This window comes from Triticum aestivum, chromosome 4B (assembly GCF_018294505.1).
Source record: "Triticum aestivum cultivar Chinese Spring chromosome 4B, IWGSC CS RefSeq v2.1, whole genome shotgun sequence".
In the NCBI taxonomy this organism is placed as follows: Eukaryota; Viridiplantae; Streptophyta; class Magnoliopsida; order Poales; family Poaceae; genus Triticum; species Triticum aestivum.
The window spans coordinates 121334877-121360471 of NC_057804.1; the positions used below are offsets into that span (position 1 = coordinate 121334877).

The window sequence follows — 25595 nt, forward strand, 5'->3', positions numbered from 1 at the left end:
GAGCTGGTCGCTGTTCGAGAGGTCTTTAAATCCTTAAAGATTTTTTTGCTTTAGGCGATAAATCGGCTTCGTCCGATCTAGGCGTATATAGCGCCCCAATTCGGCCTTCCGGATTCTAGGGGCTTCGCCGAAATTTAAAATTGTAGACTTCTATGGCTAAGTGAAAGTTATAAAGCCGCATAGTCCGATTGCCTTGTTCGCTGTGCCGGACACCTCCTTATGGGACCAAACATTTGGATAAAGAGTGTCCGGGTTTTCCACGAACACCCCAGTACTAGTTACGTGGGGGCGGAAGCCGACGACTGGCCTACTTTCAGAATTTTATAAACACCCGCACAGAAGGTAATATTTTAAATCAAACAGTGCTACATAGCACAAGTAACTTCGTCTTTAAATTACAAACATGACAGAAGTGAATTCATTCTAAAATGGTGTCCTTGGTACATTCATCGGCCACGAGACGAGCGCCCTTCATCACGCCATCATAGTACATCTCGGGATGGTGATGCGCCTTGCCCTCCGGCAGCCCGTCCTTCACCAACTTCTCCGTGTCTAGCTTGCCCCAATGCACCTTCGCGCAGGCAAAGCCTCGGCGGGCACCCTCAATGCAAACGGATCGCTTGATCACTTCAAGCCACGGACAGGCATCCACCATCCGTTTGATCAGGCCGAAGTAGCTAGTGGGTAGGTGCTCACCAGGCCACATCCGGACTAGGAATTCTTTCATAGCCACTTCGGCCGCCCTGTGGAGTTCGACCAACTGCTTCAGTTAGTCACTCAGAGGCATTGGCTGTTCGGCCCCAACATACTGGGACCAGAACAGCTTCTCCGCTGAGCTCCCCTCTTGGGCACGGTAGAACTCCGCGGCATCTGAAACGCTGCATGGCAGATCTGCGAATGCCCCTGGAGAGCTCCGAATTCGAGTAAGTAAAAGAAACGCCTCCTCCACATGTTTGCTTTGCATAAAGAATTTCTTACCCGCCGCTATCTTTTTGGCCTCCTGGACTTCCTGCTATGCCTTCTCGGCTTCGGCTTTGGCGTCCTTCATACTCACAAGGGCCTTCGCAAGCTCAGCCTCTTTCATCTTTAGATCATGCTCCACGGACTCAAACTTCTTACCGAGGTCCTGGAGCTCTAGATGTACCTCGCCCACTCTAGCACTTTGCTTTTCGCGCTCCTTGCATTCCAAGGCCGCCTTGTCTTTGGCCTCGGACAGCACTTTCTTCAGGGACGCCACTTCAGCGGTGGTCCCTGTTACACAGTCACGACGCTTTGGCGTTAGACTAACCAATTTTGTCTATCCTTAACTACATAAGAGCGGGGAATCACTTACCCTTGTTCTCTTCGAGCTTCCTCTTCGTGAGGTCGAGCTCTCCCTGCACCTGCTCCAGGTCCTGCTTCAGTTCGGCAACCTCGGTTGTGCGGGCAGCAGCGGCAAGCAGCACAGCCTGCTTATTCACACGAATATTTATTATTAGACTCCTGCGGATCATAATTGACCCTCTGTTTGGCTTTTCCTTCCGAACACCAAACAGAGTATTAGGGTCTACTACCTATCGGGTGGAAATCTCATACATTTTTATTACTTACCTCAAAGCTTGTCAGTAGGCTGGTGCAGGCTTCGGTTAGTCCGCTCTTGGTGGACGAAACCTTCTGAATCACCGCACTCATAAGAGTACGGTGCTCTTCATCCATGGAAGCGCCGTGAAGCGCTTCCCGCAGACAATCCGGCGCCTCGGGCGCAATGGAAGTCCTTGACACAGACGGCTCGCCCTCCCTAACGAGGGGCCGTCCGCCAGAGTCCGGAACCATTGAAGGTTCTGGAACAGTGTTTGGCTGAGAGCCCGGCTTACCGTGGCTCTCATCAACACGATCCGCGGGGATCTTGAACCCCGTGTGTCCGACATCTGGAATGCCGCCTTGGGGCGTCTCCAGAGTCACCTCCCCCGCTCTGGGAGCCTTCGGGACAACACCTCCGTGTCATCCGAGGGCTGAGGAGTAGTGGCCGTCGGAAGCGAATTCATCTCCGAATCGCTCAGGGATCCGGAGGAAGATACCTCGGGATGAACCCTGGCCGAACTGCATATATGTTCGGCATTATAAATACAAAAACTATGAAGTAAAGTCATGATAGAGTGCGGACACTTACGATCGTACTGGGGGCTTCCCCCTGGGCAGCCACCCCTCCTCGCTGTGAGCAGTCGTGGTGGAGTAGTCCGGAAGGGACACCTTTCCCTTCTTGGATGCCCCAGCCTCCCCCTTCGGGGCGGATTTTCTCGTTTTCTCCTCCCCAGTGCAGGGAGGTAGAGTTTCTTCTTGCTTCCTCCCGCCTTCGCGGGAGGAATCTGTCTCGTCGTCATCAGACGACGTGGGTATGACGGCCTTGCGCCGAGGGCCTTTTCCGGCCCCTGGTCCGCCTCCCCAGGCCCCTCATCCTTTCCGGATGGGGCGTCTTCTTCTTCTTCTTCTTCTTCCTCCCCTTCATGGGAGGAGTGCGCCTCATCGTCTTCGGACGAGGCTTCCGGCACGACCTTACGCCGGAGACCCTTTCGGATCCCCGGGGCTTCTTTTCGGCCTTCTTCTCCGGCACCTTGTAGGGCGCCGGGACTAGCATCTCCGTTAGGAGAGCATCTGCAGGGCCTTCTGGCAGCGAAGCCGGACAGTCAATCTGCTCCGTTGTCTCCACATAATCCTGAACAAATATGCACAGTTGCTTAAGACTCCCCCATGAATACATTGGGAAAAACTGAATCCAGTGGTAGTCTGAAAACTCACCTGACTAGGAGGCCGCGCGGCGTGAAGCCCGCGGTCCTTGGATGTGGGAGGAGGTACTTCGGAGGCCTTGAACAAAACCTTCCATGCACCTTTATGCGTCATGTCGTAGAGCCTCTGAAGCGTCTGGTGTTCGGCTGGGATGAACTCCCACGGGTTAAATGCCCGCCTTTGGCATGGGAGAATCCGGCGAACGAGCATGACCTGGATCACATTGACAAGCTTGATGTTCTTGTCCTTCATGATCTTGATGCAGGTGTGGAGTCCGGCCAGCTCGGTAGATTCGCCCCAGGACAGGCCTTTCCTTTCCCAGGAGGTGAGCCGCATGGGGGTTCCGGATTGGAACTCGAGGGCCGCCGCCCGGTTGGTGTCGCGCGGCTCGGTGATGTAGAACCACCCCGATTGCCACCCCTTCACGGTTTTCGCAAAGGAGCCGTCTAGCCAGGTGACCATGAGGGTGTCCATGAGGGTCAGGGGCGCGCCTACCCCCTGGGGCGCCCCCCCTGCCTCGTGGGCCCCTCGAGCATCGTCTCGCATTGATTCTTCTTCCCAAAAGTCATAAATATTCCAAAAAATCTCCATACATTTTTATCCCATTTGAACTCCATTTGATATGGATTTTCTGCGAAACAAAAAACATGCAACAAACAGGAACTGGCACTGGGCACTGGATCAATATGTTAGTCCCAAAAATAGTATAAAAAGTTGCCAAAAGTATCTAAGAGTTGTAGAATATTGGCATGGAACAATCAAAAAGTATAGATACGACGGAGATGTATCAGACAATAGTTCTAATTTAAACTTACAATCCAACTAAGTTTTCAAATAAAATAGTTCAAACTTGAACTCAACTTGCACATATGTTATAGTTGTCCCCTTTAGTCGCTTACAAATGCTCAATCGAATCTTCTATGAGATGTTCATGAGTTGCTCGATGCTAAATTTGTTGATGCATTTGAACAAACTCATCAAACATGGTCAGATTTCAATGTGGAAATTGGATAGGATCACTCATGTTCTCAAATTGTAGACTTTTAGCAGCATCTTCACTCCCATTCTCCATGATCATATTGTGCATGATCACACAATATGTCATCACCTCTCACAAGGTCTTCGGGTCTCATTGTTTAGCAGGTCCATGAAGAACTGCAAAACAAGCTTAGAGCACTAGAAATACCCTTCGCACATCCTTTCTAACTCCTTCTTGCCTTTGGACAAAGTGAGCTCTTTCCTAAGCAACTGGCTCGGAGATGGCCTTGACGAATGTAGCTCATTGAGGATAGATACCATCAACCAGATAGTAGCCTATGTTGTACATATGTCCATTGATAGTATAGTTGCAAGGAGGAGTTTGTCCTTCAATCAACCTAACAAACAATAGAGATTGTTGTAGCACATCGATGTCATTATGAGACCCAGCATGCCAAAGAAAGCGTGCCAAATTCCGAGGTCTTGTAATGCAACTGCTTTAAGAATGATGGTGGCCTTCTTAACATGGACTTGATATTGCCCTTGTACAGTTTTTGGACAGCTCTTCCATCTCCAGTGCATACAATCAAGAGATCCGCATAAATCTGTCCACCCTCTTGCTTCGGACATTGCCAAGAGCTTTTTGGTATCTGCGACAGTTGATTCTATCAAGTACCGATGTCCAAACACCTTAACTACCACAGTAATAAATCTGACCATTGCGTCTTCACATGTGTTGTCAGACATCCAGCGGTACTTGTCGGCATAATAAAAAAATGGTACTCAAGCCAATCGGCAGATGGGCTCACCCAAAAAAGCAACGTCAAGGCAGATAAAGTTGTGAAGGGTTTTAGGCTACGCAAAGACGAGATAAAATTGCATAAAGGTTTTTTTACCAGGATTCCACCACAACATCCAGAAGAAGTCGGACACGTGATGGCATGCAGATCATTGTGAAGATTTACCGTCATTTCAAACCAGGCTGGATCTACTAAAACGTCATCAGTGACATCACGGGCGGTGTTCAGAGCCCCGAGCACTGACCACCTCACATATGTGTCACGCACGCAGGCGGTTCCCACCGCGGCTGGGAGGCCACGCCCCTAACCGCGCATTTAATGTGAACACATGCTACATTGTGTAGCCTGTCGCATGTCTACGTATTGTAGAACCCCCATCATCACAACCTACAGGCGGTGCGAGCGCCTCGGTCCGATAAGGCGCAAGCCTGTTATGTTCCAAGGTATCTATTTTTCTGAACATTGTTGCTATTATTTTGGCCTCTAATTTGCATGATTTGAATGAAACTAACTCGGACTGACGTTGTTCTCAGTAGCACTATCATGATGTTGTTTTTGTGCAGAAAAAGGTGCTTGAAATTGGTCGGGGATTTTTTGAGAATTATTCTGGAATATTTAAGGAATTTTGGAACAAAGATGAACCAAAGTGCGGCCACCAGGCTAGCACATGGCCTGGTGGCGCGACCACCCCCAAGTGAGAGCCACCTGGCTGTGTGGGGCTACTAACCACTGCCTTACAATGATTGCATCGCCATAAATTTCCATATATTCCCACAAAATCACAAAATATTATCATCTCGTTTACGATACGGAGCCACCGCCACCTCATATTCTTCATCAGGAGATCTGATCTGGAGTCTGTTCCTGGCTCTAGAGAGGGGGATTTGTGTGGTCGTCATCACCAATCCTTCTCCATCAACAATTTTATGATGCTCACATCCTTGTGTGAGTAATTCTTCTGTAGGCATATGGAGGTAGGTGGGATTTGGATGAGATTTCTTATGTCTAGTATCCATTATGTTCTAAGATTGATATTGCTATGACTTTTCTATGTTTAATGCTTGTCACTAGGGTCTGAGTGTCATGATTTCAGATCTGAACTCTCTATGTTTTCATGAATATATTTATGTTCTTCATCTTATCTGCAAGTTGTATGCACATGTTATCGTTCAAAACCATAGACCCCAAAGTGACAACAATTGGGATATCGACGGGGATGACGCTAACCGAGGATTACATATATTTACTGCATGTTAATGCTCCACTAAAATGAGCGCCTTAATTACTCTTAGTTTTCATTAGGACCCTGCTTCCACGGGAGGTAGGTCGAAAGATGTTATGCATGTTCTTATCACAAACACATAGGACTTTTTTATGGAATATGTGCCTACATATGATTGATGAATTAGAGCTACTTTGTTGTCGCTCTAGATTATGACTGTTGCATATTGAATCCCATCCGAACAACCCCATTAACTTACCCCATGCCTACGCTTTTACTACAATAGTTTCTGTTACGTTTACTACTGTCATGCTTTGCTACTAATCTGCAAACTTGTTACTGTTTCTACTACTGCTACTCTATCACTGTTACTATCATATTATTTGTTACTAATAAAATCGTCACGAGCAATTTATCTCTTTAGGTGTGGTTGAATTGACAACTTAACTGCTAAGACATATAAATACTCTTTCACTAAAATTGGGTTGAAATACTTCCCTCGAAGACCATCAAGATCCCCTATACTTGTGGGTCATCAAGGCCTTATCGGGTCAGGTGAGAGCGATAGGACTCAACCACCATTTTGACTAAGGGAGGCGGCGCTTTGCGTCACATCAAGAAAGGCGATGACTGGAGGGACCCACGATCCTGGACGGCCATCAGAAGCACTCGAGTACCCGACAAGTTGCATAGCTTATCGCCTGCAAAGACCGAAGAAAAGTTGTAAATATGTAGGGCAAGCGCCCACTTATTTTTGTAACTGTTTCATACAAGCTAAACCAGTCGTTGTGGTACCTTCTAGGCCTATATAAGGGGAGTCTGTGGCCATTTCAAAAGACAAGTTCATCTAGTCATACTAGCTAGCTCTACTTCACACACTACAAGCAACACGAGAAAGACGTGTTCATCTAGCCTAGGGGAAGAGAGAAGCAGTGCTCGGGTACTTACACTAGGAACCCGAGCACCTCCACTTAGACACCCCGAGCACTACTGTAACACTCTAGTACTTGTAATCCCCCATTTTCATATCAATAAAGAACAAGACGTGGGGTTCTGCACTATCAATGGCGTCCTGAACCTATATAAAAATCCTTGTGCACATGTGATCATTTACCCAAGGAATCCAGAGCGTTTTAGCTCAGCTGAAAACAAAAATACATGGTATCCTTGATTCCCTGATGTCTTGAGATGACACTTTGACAGTACTCGTCCCATGAATTTGTGGTTATGCCCTATGCAAGCATTCTCAATGTAGTCGTGCACTTCTAACCAGAGAATGCAAATCTTTCTACGACATCCTTCTTCAAGATGAAGGAGTCATTGTAGGACCGAACACCATTTGTAGAGGTGATCGAAGACATTCTTCCGCATCCAAAAGCATAAATAGGGCATCGGGGGCAAATAGCCGTCCATCCGCGTCAGATGCCTCGTGCCTTGTTTAGATACAACACTCGATGACCCTTGATCGATCCCTTAAAATCGTGAACATGCCCTTCTGCACGCTCCTCATCCGCAAAAACCACCTGCATCATTGCCGTTTCATTCGCATAATCCTCCTCGTCAAATGACTCAACTTAGTGCTTGTACATGTACTCCATGTCGAATGCATTGCTTCAAATAAGAGACACATAATTTAGCACGGGCATCTTTCCAAACACTTGCCGGCGTGTTGAACCCCACAGGGGCGGATGGTACCTATGAAGTGAACTAACAAGAGGCATAGGCAAAGCAGCATGGTGACCAGGTGGAGAGACGGAGGTCGTGGGCAACCAATAAGGGCTTGGCGGGCGGCTGGGGTGGTACATCGACGATGTCAGAGGGGAAGGAAGTGGATGCATAGAAAAGGGAAAGGGATGGAGACGAATGGTTCGGGTGTGGTTCTGGGTGGGTCGGGGGTGTCGTAGTCCTATGCGGCGATGGTCGTGACTTCTGCAAAGCCCCTAGTTTGCTTCTGGTTTGCGGGAAAATGGACAAGCGGACTAGTCTAAGGACCGATGCAACAACATTGGATGACAAGCTGCGCAGCATGGTCCACACATTTGCAGACGATTACCTCTTTGAAGATGCCCTTATTTTCCATCTGGTTAGACCCATGTGTCCTCCACCAAACTTAAAGCATATTTTCTTCTTCGATGTTTTCTTTTCTGAATTTCACATGTCTTGACGATGGTTGATCATCCGCATATTACTGGAGACATATCCATATCCAGATTGCTGGTTCTTACGACCACCTGGTCGGCGGACTAGCAGAGTAGTGCACTATCGAGGGTACATCAAACAGCTTTGGCTTCTGCTAAGAAGTAACCGCTAGATCACAAACACAAAGAAGAGCCAAAGAAAATTCAAACTAGTCGGGGCATCTTCAACTGGACTGGACAAATATGACCTCCTAAATGTCCGCCACAGGAGCCGGCCACCCCTTATGACCGTCTATGCAACCACAACCTCGATTTACGAACCTTAAATCTATGCAAACACATGCTCTATGATTTCATACAGTACCAATACAAATAATACTAAATTTAAACACACAATAAATATTAATTGAAAAGAAATACATAGTTTGAACACAAAATTTATTTGGAGTGCATAATTCAAACCTAAAATTCAATGATTTTCAACGTGGTTCCACATATACTTCATTAAGTAATGTACTCCAGGCTTCTGAAAATATCAATCTCACATATCCATAGTCCCCCCTTGGCCATCCTTGATAGTTACCCCAACCTGGCAACCACAAATCTAAACTCATGGATGAAGATCTATGCGTTAGCGTCCCAAGGAAGAAGGAAATTAAAGCAATATTAAGAAGAAGAAAAAACAGATAAGAACAGTTGTTCTTTTTCTTGCATCCAAACAAACATATGTGCCTTTTTCATGTGTTCGTATTCATCTAATGATATTTTCTTTAACACACATTTGATGTCAACCACATTTGCAGGTCGACTGCAAGGCAGAAGCGCCAACGATGAGACGACAATGATGATGACATCAAAGTAGTGTGCCACCGGGGGGGGTGGGGGGGGACTTTAGAGGATCGTGAGGCAGAACCGACGATGATGGGTGTGGCGACCTCAAAAAACTTGGAAGGGAGCTCGTTGGAGTGAGATGGCGATGATGGAGGATTATTAGATCCCATGAGAAGTGATAGATAGAGCAATTAATTCAGCGCCGATCACTGTGCACAATGAGCCGGAGACGATGGCACCGATGAAGACAAGGTTGGGTGGGCGAGTCAATAGTGGTGTCCAAAAAGAAAAAAAAAGATAGTACGCAATTGAAGTTGACTCAATTTCATTCGAAAAAGACTCAATTTAATCAAAACAATTTATATTATAACTATACAGCCACACAATTTTTGTAGCTAGCGGAAAAGAGCCTTTTTCTTTTTTGTCCTTCACCCAAATTGGGCAACGAGGGTGATCACACGAGAGAAAGGACCGAAGGATCAACGCAGCAAGCCACAAGGTGTAAAATGAAAAGAAAAAGGCAGCCACGAGGGCAAGTAGTAGAGAGAGAAAAACGGGAGGGTGGAATAAAGACAGCACGACAGCAGCAGATGGTGTTGTGGTCGCAGCTGGATCCTGAGCTGTCCGGCTGGTGGCATGAGTTGTTTTTCTGTTTTCTGTTTGCCCCCACTACCCAATATGGGCTGCACTTAAACAACAACGCCGCGTTTCTGCCACATGCACCAGCTCCACTGCTAGCTCATGCACATCATTTCTTTCTCTTTTCTTGCTCTTCTCTTGGATTGATGTCTCCCGTGTATGTTGTGTATGGTTCAAATGTGTCCTGCTAGCAAATGCAATACCCCTTTGGTTCAAGGAAACATGCAACACCACAATATATTCATGAAAAACAAACCAAAGAGTAACCCCAACACGCCGACCCATTTCGTCCGTCCGTGTCCATTTGGATCGCCGCGGACAGAAAAATGGGCCCAACGTGCCGGCCCAAATGGATGCGCGTCCGCTTTTCGTCCGCTGTCGACCCATTCCCGGCCCAAATTTGAGTCTCATTTGCGTCGGCACGGACACCAAAAGTAACAGGAATCAGGTCCGTAGACCGTCCAACGACAACTATAAGCACCGGAACAAATCAAAACTATTGTAAAGCCTTATCTGAGTTTCTCCGAAATTTTGCGCTTCTTTGCACAAATTTTCTAGGGTGTGAAACTTGGGTCACATGGATAATAAGCAAAAAGAAAAAATGGGTCACATAAATAAGCAAAAATTGACGTAGGCACACCTTGGGTACCCACAGCGTTTACATCTCTCGCCGCTAGTACCGGCCACCTGCTTCCCCTCATAGAAGACAATAATTCTCACCAGATTTCTCGGCACCGTTGGGCCTCTCAATCCGACGGCGGACGTTCATCAAAGTTTATGCAAACCAATTTCTTGTCGCTGCCGCAATATTAAAACACTAGCGAGGCACTATTTAATTGTTTTTTTCTCCCCTCAGTACTATACAATTTCTCCATTCGTCTCCTACTCTTCCTCCCCCCCCTCCCTCGCCCCCCTCCTCGCCGCAAGCTCTAATCCCCCGAAGATTAGCTCCAACGAATACGAATAACTGTGGATTAGTGCGAGGGTTTTGCTGCGGCAAATCTGGGGTGGGGCGGTCGGAAGAGTCGCGGCCGAATTGGTGAGTATTTTTGTTTTTTTTGGTTGTTTCTCTCTGCGATTCTTGGTGCGGCCTTGCTCTTCTTGATCCGCCTCGATCTGTGCCGTGCTGTTTCGATGCGTGTTTGTTTCTGCTGCGTTTTCTTCGTCCAATTGACATCCTCCAGTTCGGTCCTTTATGTGGACCTCGGATCTTGACCACTTCGTGGCACAATTGGATGCTTGCGGTCGAAGCAAATTCGAATCTTTGACGCGAATTTGCCGTAGAAGAACACAAGCAAAATTGTTTTTTCATGTCGTTTGCTGAGATCTGTGGGTAGAGCTGTGAATTGGACCGCCTCGATTCGATGCAATTTCGTGTTAGTTTAGTGTTAAATTTGCTCAAATCTCACAGATGTGCTCTTTGTTGTGCGCAGTTTGGTCGAGCAGATGATGATGGCGAACGCGAAACTCCAGAAGCAGGCGCTGCTGCCGCCGCGTAGCCCGTTCCCGACGGCAGCGTCGCCGTCCCCGTACGCAGACCATGGCCCGATCGCCCGGCCACAGGGCGCCACGCACCACCGCTTTGGCCATGGCCACGGCCATGGGCATCACCAGCGCACGTCGTCTGAGAGCATCATTGAGGAGCAGCCGTCGTGGCTTGACGACCTGCTCGACGAGCCTGAGACGCCCGTGCGCCGCGCGGGACACCGCAGGTCGTCGAGCGACTCTTTTGCTCTGTTCGACGGAAGCGCTGCCTCTGGCGCATTTGCCAATGGTTTTGAGGAGATGGGGGGAGGTGGGCAGGCTGCCCCATGGGGTGGCGTGCAGGAGTACTATGCCAAGCCAAGCTCATACGGGAGGCCGCAGGGCCGGCCATGGGAACAAGGCATGCCGAATTTGGCAGGTTACAGGCCAGGGCCGCCGGTGCTGGTGAGGGAGAAGCTGGGTGGGCATCACGGGCCACTGAGTGCGTCGAGGGATCATGAACATGCCATGGACAAAAGAGCTCTTGATGAACTTGGGGCAGAGAGGAAGGAGGGTGTGCTGCCAAAGTATGCACAATCGGAGGCGGACACCAAGCGTGCTAAACAGTGAGTATACTTCTGCTGCATGATTGCATCCATGCCATCACTGCCAAGTGCCAACACTTATCTGTGTTCTGAAATTTTACAATTGAGAATCATTAACGACGATAGCCAGAGAGTGCTATCCATTTACTTAAATTTTGACCACATACAGCAGGGCCAGCCCTTTGCTGTCGGTTAGCTTATATTTTAAAATCAGAATACGCTCTGCTGGTTTTGCTATTCTGAAGTTCAACGTGATAAAGCAAGCAATGTAGTCCTTTAATAATTCTGTATAGTCGTGTGGCGCATTTGATTATGCTCACCAGTGGTGGAGCAAGGAACTAAAGTTAGAGGGCTGCCAAATGAATCGAACATTTTAACAATATTAATGAGGGCCCAAAGTATGCAATACTAGAGAATTCCTTGGATTTTAAGGATTGCCAAGATGGTATACATGCACTTAGGAAACATGAGGGCAGCCCTGGCCCATGTCATTCCCCCCTCCACCACCGATGCTCACACCTGATAGGATAGTGCAAATATGTACTTATTTCACACATTAGTTGTGGTCACACCTGACAGAATGGATAGTATCCTCTGGCAACATAAATGTAAAACAACATTTGAATATTCTTCCTTGTAAAATTGCAACTCAACTTTATGAGTCTTAAATCAGACATGCTCATATATATAATTGTAAATCCTTAATGGACAATGGTACGGACATTGCAATTGCACAACTACTTATATACTAGTTAGATTGGACTTAAGGCACTATGGTTTATCAGATTTTTTTAATTTTAATTAGTGTACATATATATATGTCAAGATTCCCAATCTGCAAGTCGTAATAGCATGGTTAAACATTTCCATACTTTAATGCATCTAATATTTTCTACCAACATTGCTTGCAGGCAATATGCTCAAAGGTCTCGTGTTCGAAAACTCCAGTATATTGCCGAGCTTGAGGGTAAAGTCCAATCATTACAGGTGAGCTCACTGCAAAAAAAAAAAAAAAGTTTCTGTTCCACAATGCAGTGTTGAATTTGACAAACAGAATTTTTTTATGTCTGAATAATGCAGTCAGAAGGGATAGAAGTGTCTGCTGAAATGGAGTTTCTTACTCAACAAAATATAATGCTAGACTTGGAAAACAAAGCCTTGAAGCAAAGGCTGGAGAGTATAGCACAGGAGCAAGTAATTAAACGTGGTAAGTATGCCCACCTGTATTTTTTTTTCCTTCTTATTTTGGAGTTCTTCTCCCCATCAATTTTTTTTTACTATTGCATTAAATTTCACTAAAAAATTATTCAAATGCAACTCTTCAGTGAACTTTAGAGATACCATTTTGATGTTCTATTCATATACTTTGTAAAAAAAGGTTGGGGCGTTCTACTTTCTGTGACGTTAATGAGGACCAGTAACATGAGTTTCTTAGGTAAGATTGAGGGTCAACCAAGTAGTTGGGTACATGCATAAGCAAGTTTGTTTTCTATAAAATTAAAATATCTTCTGGAGAGGAGAAATATGAAACTAGTGGATGGTGTTCAAATTCTGAAGAGATCTCTTTACAGTTTACACTATACTGTCTTCTCAGTGAAAAGTCTAAGTAATGGGTACAGGCATAAATAAGTTTAGAATTGTCTATACAATGTCTTGTGGACAGGAGAAATACGAACTACTGTTAAATATCGATGGTGCTCAAATTCTGGAGAAATGTCTTGTCATTGTCTGTAAGAAGTCTATGGTTGAACTTTAGGCTGAAGCATCCTCATAAAAGTTTGATATCCAACAATCATGTTTTAAGTGAACTCAAACGGCGACTACTATTTGTTTTATCCTTCAAAGACCTAATGAACCTTGAAGTTTGCAAGGCATGAAACAAAATTACCTACCACTTATCCAAGCTAAAGTTGCAGCATGGCCTTAGTAGGCACGTTTGGGACCTTAGCCAAGCTTTGTAGAGGATACAAATAGTCCATAGTTCTTTGATAATTTCTTGAACATATCATGTGTCATGGACAAAACTGGTGGAACCATCGATTGCTGAAATTCTAAATGCACAAATATATTCTTATGATATTTCAAGTTAAGCTTCTGTATATTCATGCATACGATTCATATAGCGCATGTGTCCATTCAAATCATACTCAACATGCTAGTGGTTCTATTTCATGTGGTTTGTGTATGCTTACTTTTCGTGGCTTTCATGCCTAAGATAGTGAGAAATTGCTAGCTAAGAAACTCATTGGTAACCTGAGGAGCTTAATTTTCTAAAAGAAGTTGAGAGATTGCTGCCTTAGGCTCAGTTTGCAGTTAACAAAAAATAGGCAGAAACCAGCTGTAGAAGCTGGATTATCAATATATCATAATCCACCTCAGTGCCAAACGTAGCCTTAGTGAGATATTATCAGATTGTACGAACATCTTCTGCACAAGATTCAGTTTAATTGGGTTCACTGTTTTTGAGTCAAACGACTAGTCGCATCGAGTTGTAACTACAAGGTTGAAGTCGCAACTGCAGGGTCGACTTTCAAGAGTCGCTACCCCAGAACGACTCTTCGACTCGAAAACCTTGATTGGGGTATTAAGTTTATTTACTCAAAGCTGAACACCCTGCCATGAGATTTTGTTCTGCTAAAAATTAAGAAAAATGAAATGGTCTGACTGTTATTATACTCCCATATTGCAGTTCAACAGGAGATGTTTGAGCGGGAAATCGGTCGTCTCAGGTCATTGTATCAGCAGCAGCAACAGCCACCACAGCCTCCTACTCTTGCTCGTAGTAACAGCAGAGACCTTGACTCACAGTTTGCAAGCATGTCTTTGAAACACAAAGACCCCAACTCTGGGCGTGACGCTGTCTCTGGGCCTCTTCGTACTTAGTTCTTTCAGCCTTTTGTTCTCGTGAGTTCCAAACCACTCCTAGACCACTCTTTTGTGGCTGTGAATTCGCGTCAAGAATCCTTAAAGGAATGCATCGGGAAAGGAGCAGCACATTTGGAATTGTGCCCCTATCACTTGGTGAATAACTCTGGAAAGGCTAATAACTGTGGATCTGATCTTCATTCTTTGGGAATATGCACCTGGTGGTCATCCTCAGCTCACTGCCATTGTTGATGCTCGACCAGTCGGAGGTGTTTAGTGTTTTATTTGTAGCTCTGGATGCTGTTCGTGCATCCCTGTACCATTTCGGATCCTAGGGTTCTAATTTGTTCCCGTGGTCTTGTTTCTCTATGTTGTCTTCTTCATGCATCTTAGCCATAGTCTGCATTGCTTTGTCAGTGGAATGTGGAGCACTAGTTAGCATCTGATACGGATGCTTTTAAATGTGCCACATCCTTGAGAACTCATTTGTTTTATCGTTGGTGATTCAATAAGGTAGTGCAAATAAAGTATTAGCATTATCCAGAGTTGTGACTTGGTGTTGACATGCTGCAACTTCACTGTGAAATTCTGTAAGTTATGCCATCTCGTTTCATTTGATACACTTCTTGTGAGTAGATTTATCTCATTTGGGAACAGTTACTCGTATATTTTGCACGCCAGTATGGCTGTGCTTGCGTTTTAAACTTTGCAAAATGTGAAAGGGTTATATACATATATGCGCTGGCGGAGCTTCACGAGGGCAAATTTTTAGAACACAAAACTGTTTTATTTAGATAAGCAAGATACAACGTAGGAAGAAAAAAATCGAAGAAACCTTATTCCAGCATGCCATCGCCGCTACCACCTTGAGGTTGTTGCCACGATTTAAACTTCGAAAAATGTGAAAGATGACCCACATAGTCTGAGTGGTTGCCCTTAAAAGGTTGTTATATGCATTTGGTCTGGAAAGCAAGCTAGATGGCGACATGCTCAGGATATGTAATCACCATTTGTGGTGAACTCGTGCAATCAACTTCTACTTTGGGCAACAAATTCTCTGAAAATTGCGAAAATGGTGGACGTGATGTGTTTTAAAAGTACAGCACCTGAGTTCAACTTCAAATTCATGGCGAATTAAATAGACAAAAGGGGCAAGTTTCATCTGCATACATTTTCTTTGCATTTTTTTGTGAAAAGATCCAATCTATTATAAAGTTTATCACAAGTACAAAGCACCTCAAACATTATAAAAATTACATCGAAGTCTCTAGACCACGGAATAACCACTACCAGCGCTAGAATGAGCTGCCGACACGTTGATGTTGCCGCTCCCCTACCGAAACTGGCCGGGAAGACTTTGTGCACATGCCCCTAAGGACCAGCGTCCCGGAACCGCAGTAATCACCTGAACCCTTGAGTATATCTAAAGCAGCCGACACCAAATCTCGTCATCACGCATGCACAACGAGAAACCGTAACCTCATCGCCCTAAAGAGACGTCAAGAATCTACATCGGAGCTTCATCGATTATGTCTAGATGGACGAACTCAAGGAGTATCGAAACCCGTAAAACAAACTCGAAGACAAAGTGCTACTATCTTCCCGAGCGCTGCATCCGTGAGGACTAAAAACCCTAACCTAAACTATTAGTTGGAGTGAAGGCACCTGGATTCCCCTCCTCGCCATCGGCCACCAGAGCGGTATGGAGTTTTTTTTTTTTTTGAATTGTTTGGATTGCATGTGTCGGCATGAAGAGTTTACACTAGCCACCGAGGGGGAGGAAAGAAAACACTTGCTTTTTATATACGAGTAGAATTAATAGGGCCGTAGAAATGAAAATCACAGACATTCAAGAGCAAAACAGCAAACACATGACATCACAGTGAAACAAAAATTCCTAAGAAATTTAGGCATCAACTAAATTAAATCGATTAGAGGCAAAATCCATATGAAATTGGTACCATCATTTTTAAGATTCAGAGAGCCTGAGATTCCAGAGGCTGGAATCTTACAGAAAGGATCGTACCATCATTTTTAAGATCCAAAGAGCCTGCAATTCCTGAGGCTGGAATCTTACAGAAAGGATCTTATGAAATTCCTGCAATCCAAAGAGTGCCAAGAGTTTTCACGTTGATTGCTCTTGTGCCATTTGTGATTCTGAATCCAATTCCAGAGTGTTTGGACCACCTTTAAAAACCTTCTTGGAGATTGAATTAATAAATTCATAACAAACTCCAACACTCCAGTGTTCAACAAAGGAACTCGGTAACAGTACATACTTCTCTAAAGACAATGTCCGGACATGACCCATAGACACCTCAAATGGCAGAAATCGCAACTAACCCGCATTCCAACGATAAACTAGTTACACATATTGTATTGCTCCCGATGAGGGGCTCCAGATAATTTCATTGCTGATTCAAATCAACATCCATTTGTTCTGCAGGCATCTTTGATTTAAAATCAGCCACTGCTTTGTCAAAAGTCCCTCTAACATGCTGGCCCATCACCATCAAGTCCTGTAAAGCATCTTTCATTACATCCTTTGCTGGATCTCCTGATAGCACAACAAAGACACATCAGAATAGCGTGAGCGCTTTCTTCAGGGGATTAGACGAATAGTGAAACTGAGAAGTGGTTAGTGGGCAATGAGACAGCATTGATAGTTCTGGTATTGGAATTGAATTTAATCCAAACAGAAACATCAATCTAGCTGTGCCTACCAACACCATGGAAGCAACAATATTATCTGATATCTAGATGTACGATTTGTAAAGGAAAGACGACCTAATAAGCTACCCAACACATTGGAACACCCGGTATGAAGATAGATTTACAAATACTAGCTATTAGAATACCAACTACCTACTCGAGACACAACTGTAGGAAGTAGCAGATAGGATGTGATTCTTCAAATTTAATCAACATACAGCATGCAAAAAAGCAACAGTTAAATCCACAGGGATTAACACATAAAATATCAAGATCATATGACACAATACAGTACCTGTAGTCTGAACTCTTATGTTGACTTTGTTGTCAGCAGGATGAGGGATGCTATATCCACAAAATGCTACCCTTGGGCTGTGAGTAGAAGATGAAACCAGAAAGAGAGAATGAGGATCTTGAACAGACATATTCATGTTTGTTTCTAGTATCTGGACATCAAATTGTATTTGTAAGGTTTTAGCTTCCGATAGAAGTATAACAGAAAACGTTCACCTTTTTGCATACTCTAATGCCACCAAACAGTTAAGCAAAACAACGACTTCTAATTACAGATATTCAGAGTTCCACTTGGAAATCATATATGACTTCTTTTATTAGAATTAAATTTGAACTAGTTGCCCCCTTGACACATTGAATTGGAAAATCGAAGTGTTATCTGCTGAGCATAATGCTAACAGAAAATTCATTAAATCCATTCAGTAACATCAGGTTAGTTTCATTAAGGTGGTACACCGTGAGGAAAAGAAGATGCTATGCTGAGCAAGTACCTGAGTTTTATCAACATGCGCCAAGATGTTTGGTAGTCTAATCTTAGTCCATATAGACTTACTATGCACTTACATTTTGCAGCAACTAAGACGATAATGCAAATATATGACCAAATCAACACCATGTTGACAATTATACCAAACAGACCAAGATGGTTGCTTCCTCGTATGGCCTAAAGCTTTTCGTTTCACTCTCTTAGTCTCGGGTGACGAAAACAAAGTAGGGGAAACTAGAGTATTTATCTTCCAACCCGGAAAATTGATTTGAAAAGAGTATAGAACTTCACATATCCTGGAACTAATCCAAAGGTTAAACCCCGGAATTATGAAACATAACATCCAGATCCCGGAAGTAAATTAAGTGACTCGCTTTTGTCCTATACTCAACCCAGACCCTCTGACCGTGCCGCACAGCGCTTTGACCGATGACATGTGTCTAGGCTATTTTGGTGCGAACATTCCTACCGGTATCGGTTGGGACATGCATGTTAGGTTTCACGGTTCCGGGATAAAAATAAGAAAGAATCATTGGCACAGTGATCATGGTCCTAGAAAGGATGCAAACTTGGCCATCTTGCCCCCGTTGCAGCACATTACTCCCATGGCATGCACCAAAGATCAAAGCCTTGGCCAGCAGATGGTATATTATTCGCGGTTCCTGTTCATCCGGATGCTCAATTGCTCTGTTCCAAACAAGCTTCTCACTAAAATTGGCATAATCCCACCACAAATCCATGCCTATCTGTGTACTCTGTATCGAACATTGCAAGAAGCTAGAAACAACCAACAGTCTAGCACTAACACGAGAACACTATTTCTCTTCTCTAATCATGCGTCCACGGTTCCGCCGTAGAATCAGCAATACCGCACACATAGAGATGGATTCTTTTATAAAAGGGGAAGCGGAAAAGGATGGAGAAACGTCACTCACTCCTGGTTGAGGACAAATCTGACGGAGTTGGCGAGGGTGTGATCCTCCTCCATGATGGAGAAGGTCGACGCGCTCGAATCCGCCACCGAACCGTGCTCCATGGCTGCCTCCCGCGAATCGACGGGTACGGAGAAAGAATTTCTGGCACGGGGAGGTGCAGGTGGTTAGAGGCGGCGGCGGCGGGGCGGGGGGTGCTGTGGCTGGGTGGCAATTTTGTGAGGTAGCAGGAACTGTCTCTGCACCGTTGGATGGAGGGGTACGATGGATTCACTAATTCGAGATTTAGGGCATCTCCAAGGGAACACCCGAAACTGACGCCCCTGTTTGAAGCTTGAACGGTCAGTCTGACGCCATCCATCCAAAACTAGCATACAAAAATCCCTTATTTCCTTATTTCAAACATGCCAAACACGGTTTAGATGAAACTAGACAAAATTTGACGGTAATGCTATTTGGCTGATGTTTGCCCGAGGGAATGTCAACTTTAGTTTTCAAATCAAACGATTTTTATGCCAATTTATACTGTCACAAAAATGACAACTTCAGTTTGCAACCACAGCAAATCCTGCCAAAAAATTTAAGGGTCCGTCTCTGTCATATCTAGATGTGAGATAATACCTCACATCTAATTATGATGTCAGCACTACCTTATTTTTTGGACGTCGATAACTGCCACACATGTGGTAGGAAGGAAGGCGCACCACACGTCTCTAAAGCAAACAGATTGCCGTGAACCAGCCTGTGATTGGATGGTTAGAGGGACTGTGGTATTCCCAGCCCACCAGGGTTCAAGTCCTGGTGCTCGTATTTATTTCTGGATTTACTTCAGAATTTCCGGCGATGCGCATTTAGTGGGAGGAGACGTTCCCGTCGATGACGAGGTGCCTATGGTGACTTAGTAAATTGCAAGATGATATGCCGACTCAGTCCGTCGGAGGTGCTCATAGGGGTAGGGTGTGCGTGTGTGCGTTCATAGGGGTGAGTGTATGCGCGTGTATATGAGCGCTTGCGTGAGAATCTTTTTGGATTTCCAGTTTTTAAAAAGTTTTATCTCTTAAATTAAAATTTTGATTAAAAATCCGTGTTCATCATTAAATTTGTTGAGACGAGATCTTCGAAACTAGATCTCATATTGATATGTTTTGATGACATTTTTTGAGGATTAAAAGTTGGCATGTCTATTGCACATAAATTGTCATGGTATTTACACTGAAGATGCCGTGATATGTTTCAGCTATTTTTTTTTTCTACCTTTAAAAGTAAATTTTGACATATTATAAAACGAGAATTAAGAAACTAGACTTGTCATGAACCATAAACTAAAATTGCCATAATACATGCACTTAAAATTGTCATGGTTCATACAAAAAATAATTTTCATGGTCAAAGTACTGGAATTGCCATGCTCAAAATACTAAAATTGCCATGATCTATAAACTAAAATTGTCATACGACAACTTTAGTGTAAACACTATGGCAACTTCAGTGTAAACATTGTTAGGGCATGTCTCTCTCTAACTAGTTTTGGTGATTGATCATAATGCTTTTACGGACTAATCGTGTGCATTGAGTTTTTCAGAGATTAATTCATTGGCACGAGACGATTCCTTCCATTCGAAACTTTAAGTGAAGACGGTGTAGTCTCTTTTGTTTCGGTTTTGGTGGACTTGAGTCGTAGGAGACACCGTACTATCAAGAGGGGGTCCGCAATGAAAAGGCTAGGGTGGAATCAACACGTACACTTCATTTTTGCACCCCCAGCTCCTTTCCTCTCCTTGGAGTTTGTCGTTTCACGGAAGTGGAGATTGTGAGGACATAGCGGTAGTATCGCTGCCAGCGCGATAGTACCGCCCATGGTCCTTAAGCGGCAGTACCGCCGTCCTTCAGCGGTAGTACCACTTGGGTGCATCGGCGGCAGTACCGTCCTGGTTCGGCACCGCTACCGCCTCGATTTGAGGATGTCTTTTCTCGTGTCGGGTTGTGCGGCAGTAGTAGCGGCGGCAGCAGCGGTAGTACCGCCCATGAGCGGTAGTACCACGGCTACCATAGCTACTAGTGTCGCCCATACCCTCCTTCTCTCTCTCGTTCTTCCTCTTTCGCTTCCGCTCTCAGTCTCTGCGGTAGTACCGCTGCTACCAGCAGTAGTACCGCTCTGTGCTGGCTGAAGGGGGGTAACGATTGGATTGGTTCCTCCACTATAAAAGGAGGTCTTCTTCTCTAAGTTGACTTACCTCTTCCCTCCCCAAGCTCGTTGTGGCTCAAAGCTCCATTCTCGCCCTCTCTCCCTAACCAATCAAACTTGTTGATTTTCTAGGGATTGGTTGAGAAGGCCATGATCTACACTTCCATCAAGAGAAATTTGATTCCCCCACTAATCCCTTGAGGATCTTGTTACTCTTGGGTGTTTGAGCACCCTAGACGGCTGAGGTCATTGCGGAGCCATATTCCATTGTGGTGAAGCTTCATGGTGTCGTTGGGAGCCTCCAATTAAGTCGTGGAGATAGCCCCAACCTTGTTTGTAAAGGTTCGATCACCGCCTTCAAGGGCACCAATAGTGGAATCACGGCATCTCGCATTGTGTGAGGGCGTGAGGAGAATATGGTGGCCCTAGTGGCTTCTTGGGGAGCATTGTGCCTCCACACTGCTCCAACAGAGACATACTTCCTTTCAAAGAGAAGGAACTTCGGTAACACATCCTCGTCTCCACTGACTCCACTCTTGGTTATCTCTTACCTTTACTTGTGCAAGCTTATATTGTGTTGTATCCCTTGCTTGCTTGTGTTCTTGTTGTTGTTGCATCATATAGGTTGCTCACCTTGTTGCATATCTAGACAACCTACTTTGATGTTAAGTTTAATTTGGCAAAGAAAAGCTAAAAATTGTTAGTTGCCTACCCTCCCTCTAGTCAACTATATCGATCCTTTCAATTGGTATCAGAGCCTCGTCTCTTTATTAAGGACTTTACCGTCCAACGAGTATGGTTGACACCGCAGTCGAAGGGAAGGAGCACTCTGGTGTGAATCTGTTCTCGTCTACGACCGATGGGGGACCCTCGGTCTCTTGTGAGGAGTTCAATGCGGCTTTGGACACATTGAAAACCTCCATGACGACCGAGGGCAAAGGCATGTTTAAGGAGTTTCTTGATGGTCTTAAATTATCCACCACACCGTTGGAAGTGGTTGACCCCGCTAACAAGGTGACGGATGCTAACTCCAATAAGGGGGAAGCTACTAGTGAGCAAGTTACCTTGCCTAGTGGTAGAAGTGGGAGTGGCATCTTTGCCCATGTTGAACCTCCACTTACTTATGGAGGACCGGTTCCCTCCATACATATGAATCATGTTGGTCCTCCTCCTAAGCTTGTGAAAAATGAGGATTTTGCCTCTTGGGTGTATCACTTTAAAACGTCATTTAAATCATAGTTCTACTAATCTTTGGAGAATTATTGAGCAAGGTTTCTACCCGCACGACCCAAGCAACTTCACTCCTAGAGAAGCCGCGTCATCAATTCAATGAGTCCGCTCTCTTCATTCTCCAAGAAGCCATTCCTCCTGAAGATACTGTGCACCTCCGACCTTTCACCATGGCTAAGGAAGCATGGCAACATGTTGTTTCCATTTACAAGGGAAGCGCAAGCATTCAACGCTCAAACTTTGAAGTGGTGCAAGATGAAGCCGATGAGTTTGCAATGATTGAAGATGAGGAACCTCGAGAGCTTTACCGAAGATTAACCACTCTCGCGGTCTCAATCCGGGATCATGGGAGCAAGGGTACGGATGACAATTGGATCAAGCGCAAGTTTCTCAAGGCCATGATGCCTTACCATAAGGCCATGTCCTCCGTCATCCGTCAAAGGCCGGACTTCCACTCCTTGTCTTCAAGTGAAGTGTTGGATGAGTTTGTTGCAATGAGGATCTTGGACAAGACCGCCGACAATGCGGTGTTGCGTTCTCAACGATCAAAGAAGCCCAACCTTGCTTTGAAGGCCAAGGCTAGTGTGGAAGAAGAGGATGAAGAGGAAGAGGAGGAATATTGCCCTGAAGACACCAAATATTCCTATCACGAGCACATGGCTCTTGCTTCACGACAATTTTGGGCAATAAGAACACAAGGCCCAACTTCAACAAGAACAAACTCAAGTGGCGCCAAGGGCAAGCAACGTGTGAGGACATGCTATAAGTGTGGCAATGTGAGTCACTTTGTGGTGGATTGCCCGTACAAGAAGAGGGAAGACAATGGTGGTAAGCTTATCCGAAAAGACAAGGCAAAGTCCTTCCCCAACAAGAACAACGTCACTAAGAAGACTCCTCCCAAGGGGTTGGTGGCACAAGAAGAGTACAATGAGGATGGTGATGATGAAGAAGACGGTGAGATGGTTGCCATGGCCTCCGTTGCCATTGCAACAACTCCATGTGTGTCCCTCTTCAATTCACCCAACGAGAACATCACCGCCAAGTGCCTCATGGCTAAAGCCACCAACAAGGTAACCCCCAACATCAAAACTACCATCATTACTAATCCTTCCTTGATGGATTGCATTGATGAAAGTGAGGGGACGAAGGAGGAGGAAAATGAATTTGAGTCTTTTATGAGTAAGCTCAAGGGTAAAGTGAAGAAGCACTTTGTTGCTCTCTTGGAACAACTTGGTGAAGCCAATGACTTGATCAAGGCTCACGAAGATACCATCTCTAAGATGGAAGGGCATAGTCGTGACTATGCTGATGAGATATCGGATCTCTCTAATGCGCTTGAGGAAGAGTGTGGTCATCGTTTGGCTCTTGAGGAGTCACACAACGATGATCATGCTAAATTAAAGAAAGATCTTTATCATGCTCATGTTGTATCTCGTGTGCTAAATTCTGAGAAGGCCAAACTTGGGGTTGACCATGCTAGACTCAAGGAGCAGTTTGATGTACTTGACAAGGATCACAAGGCCTTGAAGAGTGCTCATGCTAGCCTCAAAGAGTCTCATGATCAGCTCCAAGTGAAGCTAACCAAGGAGAAAGCCACATTTCCTCATATGGTTTTAATTTATAATGCAAATGCTACTAACCCGTGTTGTGAGCATGTACATCTTGTGGAGGAGAATGCCAACTTGGAGGAGCAACTTGAGAAAGGCCTTGTGTCTTGTATACAAGGTGAGAAGAACCTCAACGACCTTTTGAGCAATCAAAAGGAAGTTGTGGGCAAGGAGGGAATTGGGTTTGCTCCCAAGTCCAAGAATAAGATGAAGAATGACAAGGCCAAACAACCTCCTCCTCTCAAGCAAACTTTTGAGAAGGAGGGAAAGGGTGCTTCTAAGGAGAATAAGAACAATGTGAAGGGTGGTGAGTTCAAGAAGGGCAATGCAACCCCTTCCAACAAAGCCGGTGACTTTAACCCTTCTTATGTGTTATGCCATGCTAGTGATGGGCATGTTTATGCCAAATTTGTTGGTTCTTCTTATGAGTACATTGAATGGTCTACCGGGTTCCTAAGACCCTTGTTACTAACATCAAAGGACCCATTAAAAAATGGGTACCTAAAACCAAGCATTGATCTCTTGTAGGTGTTTGCTTCCGGTGGGGGATCATGGTTGCTCGATAGTGGAGCCACAAATCATATGACCGGAAGCAAGGACTTGGTGGTGGATGTGCACAAAGTTTCATCTATGCCCACCAATGTCGAACGGGGTGATGCTTCATCTTCTAAGGTATTGGGTCTTGGCAAGGTTGTCATTTCTCATGATCTCACGATCGAGAAAGTCATGCTTGTTGAGTCCCTTGCATACAACTTACTTATCGTTCGTCAACTTGCACTCATGGGCTTTGCCACCTTCTTTGATATTGATACCGTGGCCCTCTTGTGGAGCAAGACTCTTAAAGTAGCCTTTGTTGGGCATGTCGAGAATGGTCTTTATGTGATTAAATTTTCGGAGCGACCCACTAAGACTGCGACATGCCTAATGGATAAAGTTGACGTTGGATGGATTTGGCATCGCCGTTTAGCCCACGTCAATATGAGAACTTTGCAAAGTCTTCTCAAGGGGGACCATGTTCGTGGACTAACAAATGTTAGTTTTGCCAAAGATCGTGCTTGTAGTGCTTGTATCAAAGGAAAGCTACATGAGAAGGCTCACCCACCCACGACTATCATCTACTCGAAGAGGCCCTTGGAGCTCCTTGATACGTCCATTTTGAATCATGCTTTTATATCAATATTTATTGCATTATGGGCTGTTACTACACATTATGTTACAATACTTATGCCTTTTCTCTCTTATTTTACAAGGTTTACATGAAGAGGGAGAATGCCGATAGCTGGAATTCTAGGCTGAAAAAGGAGCAAATGTTAGAGACCTATTCTGCACAACTCCAAAAGTCCTGAAACTCCATGAAAGTAAGTTTTGGAATATATTAAAAATATTGGGCAAAGAAAGCACCAGAGGGGGGCCACCCAACAGCCACGAGGGTGGAGGGCGCGCCCTACCCCCTGGGCGCCCCCCTGCCTCGTGGGCCACTAGGTAGGCCCCCGATGCCCATCTTCTGCTATATGGTGTCTTTTGCCCTAAAAAAATCATAAGTAAGTTTTCGGGACGAAGTGCCGCCGTCTCGAGGTGGAACCTCAGATTGTTACCTGTGGGTTGCTAGTAGTGTTGATTACTCCTTATAGTTGATGCTAGTTGGTTTATCGGTGGAAGATCATATGTTCAGATCCTTAATGCATATTAATACCCCTCTGATTATGAACATGAATATGATTTGTGAGTACTTACGTTTGTTCCTGAGGACATGGAAGAAGTCTTGTTATAAGTAATCATGTGAATTTGGTATTCGTTCGATATTTTGATGAGATGTATGTTGTCTCTCCTCTAGTGGTGTTAT

The 25595-nt window shown here is 45.0% G+C and overlaps 2 protein-coding genes across 2 annotated transcripts; one reads left to right on the forward strand and one right to left on the reverse strand.

Annotated features, from left to right (window-relative positions):
- The first annotated feature begins 10116 nt into the window (after positions 1-10116).
- Positions 10117-14850, forward strand: LOC123091399 (uncharacterized protein At4g06598). Its single transcript, XM_044512898.1, has 5 exons — positions 10117-10410; positions 10805-11461; positions 12352-12427; positions 12521-12647; positions 14130-14850. The coding sequence occupies exons 2-5, from the start codon at positions 10818-10820 to the stop codon at positions 14321-14323; spliced, it is 1041 nt and encodes a 346-aa protein (XP_044368833.1). The 5' UTR covers positions 10117-10410; positions 10805-10817; the 3' UTR covers positions 14324-14850.
- Positions 14851-16493: 1643 nt separating this feature from the next.
- Positions 16494-18992, reverse strand: LOC123091400 (DNA-directed RNA polymerases I and III subunit RPAC2). The gene is made up of 3 exons (XM_044512899.1): positions 18734-18992; positions 17313-17389; positions 16494-16862 (listed from the first exon to the last, which is right to left on the reverse strand). The coding sequence occupies exons 1-3, from the start codon at positions 18832-18834 to the stop codon at positions 16714-16716; spliced, it is 327 nt and encodes a 108-aa protein (XP_044368834.1). The 5' UTR covers positions 18835-18992; the 3' UTR covers positions 16494-16713.
- Between the last annotated feature and the right edge of the window lie 6603 nt (positions 18993-25595).

Bases quoted from the DNA above. Each gene is read 5' to 3' on its own strand.
- LOC123091399 (XM_044512898.1), top strand. From the start codon at position 10,818: ATGATGATGGCGAACGCGAAACTCCAGAAGCAGGCGCTGCTGCCGCCG. The intron at 11,462-12,351 runs GTGAGTATACTT...CATTGCTTGCAG, and splicing joins GACACCAAGCGTGCTAAACA to GCAATATGCTCAAAGGTCTC. The intron at 12,428-12,520 runs GTGAGCTCACTG...TGAATAATGCAG, and splicing joins GTAAAGTCCAATCATTACAG to TCAGAAGGGATAGAAGTGTC.
- LOC123091400 (XM_044512899.1), bottom strand. From the start codon at position 18,834: ATGGAGCACGGTTCGGTGGCGGATTCGAGCGCGTCGACCTTCTCCATC. The intron at 17,390-18,733 runs GTGAGTGACGTT...TTCTACTCACAG, and splicing joins AGATTTGTCCTCAACCAGGA to CCCAAGGGTAGCATTTTGTG. The intron at 16,863-17,312 runs GTACTGTATTGT...TTGTGCTATCAG, and splicing joins CATAAGAGTTCAGACTACAG to GAGATCCAGCAAAGGATGTA.